The following is a 4077-nucleotide window of genomic DNA, read 5'->3' on the forward strand; positions in this document are numbered from 1 at the left end:
ACACACACACACACACACACACACCGTGAACACACACCCTGAGCAGTGGGCAGCCATTTATGCTGCAGCGCCCGGGGAGCAGTTAGGGGGATTCGGTGCCTTGCTCAAGGGCAACTCAGTCGTGGTATTGCCGGCCCGAGACTCGAACCCACAACCTTATGGTTAGGAGTCAGACGATGTGATACTGACCGAGGCGATAATTTTGAAAGTAAAATAAAGGCTAAATTGATTAAAACATTCAAAAGTCCTTATGCTATAAATATAAATATAAATATATAAAAATAAAGAATCACTTTCAAACTTGGTATTTTAATGAACTGTTACACGAGAATGAGACGTGACCTGAAACGGTTTGACGTATGTTTTTTTTTTTTTTTTTGAGATTCAAAGTTAAAAGATTGAAAATAAAAATGACTTTTTTTTTTTTTAAAGTGAAATAAACATTTAATAGCGATAGCAAGCGCAAGCATAACATGATCGGTCTGGTGGTACAGTATAAGGAGTGATGTGCAAGTACAAAAAAAAGAAAAAAAATGCATTTGGTTTCAATCTAATAAACTTCCAGTAAGATTTTCAAGCCATGAAATCATCAATGTGACAGTGAACCTTTTTTTTCCATCAGACACAAATCCATAAGATAGATGACCCAACTTGCAGTTCCAGTGAAACCTGGGAGCTCTAGTCAGCCATCTGAGACGGTTAAAGCTCACACTGCTACTTCACGAGGTTCCCAACGGAGGTTTCCTACATCCCCGGTGGAAACCGAGCGCCACGGGCTTCAGGGAAGCGATGCTGTGCCCAATCATCCTCTGCCTCTGCTCACACACATTAAGAGTTCTGGTCTCTTTAATCTGACAAAGGGGATTAGACGTAAGGAGGCAAAGCAGCTCTATGGTGGAAAGGGTGGGTGGGTGAATGAGGGGGTATTAATTATTAACACCTCATGAATCGTCTGGCGAGCAAGAGCTTTAACCCAAAAACACAGCAGTGAGACACAGGGTCGTTGGTGCCCCGTTAGATCTGTGAGCATCAACTCAGATCTTTCACACAAAGACAGGTTTGTGACCCTTTTGACCTTCGTTTTGCTTGAGAAAGAGAGAGAGAGAGAGAGAGAGAGAGAGAGAGAGAGAGAGAGAGAGAGAGAGAGAGAGAGTGTAAAGTTGTGCATGCACTCGGGACAGGACATCACCGGTGCTGATGAGACAGGATGCAAAAATAGCAGCGGTCAACTTTCTGCACCTGATACCCCGAGATAAGAAATTTCCCGAATCACACGACAAAAGCGAAAGCATTTCTGAGCCCCACTGAACCAAACTGGCTCCTAAGACAAGTTGAACAATGTAAAGACATTAACTTGCTCACAGGTGGGAAAACACGACAAAAATAACCACGCATGTACAGTACATGAACTCAAAGGAGGAGCTTTTAAGATGCGGGACTTACCCCCCTTGTTCCATCTGCCCTTAATCCTGCCCTGGAAGGATGGACGAGCAAGTGAGAAGAGGAGCAGCAGCAGACTGAGTGTCACTGAGAATCCACAAGCGTTCCTGAGGATCATCTCCAGGAGTTTAAGATTTTCACCTGTCCGTAGAGCTCGGCTCGGCGCCGAAAGCGCACGGCGACTGCTGAGTGTGTTCTGTCATTGGTCACGTTACAGAAACCGCGTGTGTCCCCGCGTGTGTGTGTGTGTGTGTGTATGTATGTATCTCTGCCACGCTGCTGTGAGCTGCCGAGCTCTAACTGCCAGAGTAAGCACGAAAGGTGGGAGCTGTTTCTCAGAGCATCCTCATCGCACACGGTCACCGAGTCTTCATCATCCGGGAGTGAGAGAGAGTAAGAAAATGAGAGACAAGCACAACATATGGCACAGCACAGCTCTGTCTACTACGCTTGCACACACACACACACACACACACACACACACACACGTCTTACTCTGTACACACACACTAAAGCGTGTTCCCGACTGCTGCCCACAGACGTTGCCTCCACCAGTCTCTCGCTCCCGCTCTTCGGCTCTCTGTGGGAATTCAATCTCTCGCTCATGCACTCTCTCCACCAGCCCACTGCAGTGACATGCAGGAGTTTATATGAAATGAGCCGTGTGTGTGCTGTGCGGCGATGTTTTGGGGGTGGGGAGGGTGGGGGGGTGGAAAACTGTAGAGGAGAGGTGAATGAGAGGAGAGAAGGAGAGAGAAGGAGAGAAAAGGAGAGAAAAGGATAGGCGAGGAGAGGACAAGCAGATGAATTACTAATCTCATCATCTCAACACATATTTTTCAATAAACAAGCAGAAAAGTTCCCGAAACAAGACGCAGCACTCCACAGGCATGACTCAAACTCAGCACAGCTCAACACAGCCGAGCAAGCGTACCTCTGCTGGAGACAGATCAGTTAAACACAGCTCTTCCTAGGCACAGCGAGTGAACAAATCCCGTGACAAGCCAAGTATGACTTTCTATAACACAGCATGACATTAGGTGACCACAACCTTACCGCAAAGAAACACAGGTAATCATTAACAAACACACAAACATAGCCAAACCTAGACTGCTACTACTAAGCAAAGCAGAACACATATGCAGGTCACCATAATCCAGCACAGCCAACACAGTGTGTCACAGGACAGGACAGTTGAGCATCACATATCACAGCCCACCACAACCCATCAATCACGGTCTACAACAGTAAAGCACAGTAAAACATAGCCCACCACATCCCATCACAGAGTCACCCTATTCCAACACAGCACAACACAGTCCACTATTCCCATCAGAACCAAACCCAGCTCTCCATGACCAAGCACAGCCAAAGCACATTCCATCACAGTCCTGCAGAGCAACCATAACTCACTATCTAACACAACATCCCTGGACAACCTAACATAATAGGTCACTATAGCTCAAGCACAGTCAACAACCAGGTTAGCACAGTTCAAATAAATTGTTTTACTGGCTAAGACAGCTACAGTAAACATAGATGACCACCAAGCATCACAGTCCTATACTGTTTCACCACACTAGCTGAACACAGTTAAACACAATCGAATATTACCTAGCACAGCCAAACACCGATCAATATTATCCAGAACAATCAAACTCAGCTCACAATTATCCAACAGTCAAGCACAGGGAACATAAACCCGCACAGGTAAACATTGCTCACCATTATATAGCACAGCCAAATACAGCTTAATTACCCAAAACTGCCAAAAACATGAAACATTAGATAGCACAGCCAAACGCAGGTAACCATTATATAGCACAACCAAACAGTTAACATTACCCAGCACAGCCAAATACAGCTCACTGTTATCCAACACAGCCAAAAACAGGTAACATTACATAGTACAGCTAAACACAGTTAACATTAAATTATACAGCCAAACACAGATCACCATTACCCAGCACATCCAAACAGGTCACTATTACCCATCACAGCCAAACACAGTTAACATTACACAACACAGCCAATCTGGTTACTGTTACCCAGCACAGCCAAACAGGTCACCATTACCCAGCACAGCCAAACACAGTTAACATTACACAACACAGCCAATCTGGTTACTGTTACCCAGCACAGCCGAACAGGTCACCATTACCCAGCACAGCCAAACACAGTTAACATTTCACAACGCAGCCAATCTGGTTACTGTTACCCAGCACAGCCAAACAGGTTACTATTACCCAGCACAGCCAAACACAGTTAACATTACACAACACAGCCAATCTGGTTACTGTTACCCAGCACAGCCAAACAGGTCACCATTACCCAGCACAGCCAAACACAGTTAACATTACACAACACAGCCAATCTGGTTACTGTTACCCAGCACAGCCAAACAGGTCACCATTACCCAGCACAGCCAAACACAGTTAACATTACACAACACAGCCAATCTGGTTACTGTTACCCAGCACAGCCGAACAGGTCACTATTACCCATCACAGCCAAACACAGTTAACATTTCACAACGCAGCCAATCTGGTTACTGTTACCCAGCACAGCCAAACAGGTTACTATTACCCAGCACAGCCAAACACAGTTAACATTACACAACACAGCCAATCTGGTTAC

General features: G+C 45.5%; 1 protein-coding gene across 1 annotated transcript in view; it reads right to left on the reverse strand.

Annotated features, from left to right (window-relative positions):
* Positions 1-1998, reverse strand: part of robo2 (roundabout, axon guidance receptor, homolog 2 (Drosophila)) — a 474841-nt gene extending 472843 nt beyond the window's left edge. The window contains exon 1 of the mRNA XM_047820548.1: positions 1444-1998. Within this exon, the coding sequence (XP_047676504.1) occupies positions 1444-1558 (115 nt within the window). The 5' untranslated portion in view covers positions 1559-1998. The remainder of the gene's footprint in view (positions 1-1443) is intronic.
* Between the last annotated feature and the right edge of the window lie 2079 nt (positions 1999-4077).

Source organism: Tachysurus fulvidraco, chromosome 11, assembly GCF_022655615.1.
Source record: "Tachysurus fulvidraco isolate hzauxx_2018 chromosome 11, HZAU_PFXX_2.0, whole genome shotgun sequence".
NCBI lineage: Eukaryota > Metazoa > Chordata > Actinopteri > Siluriformes > Bagridae > Tachysurus > Tachysurus fulvidraco.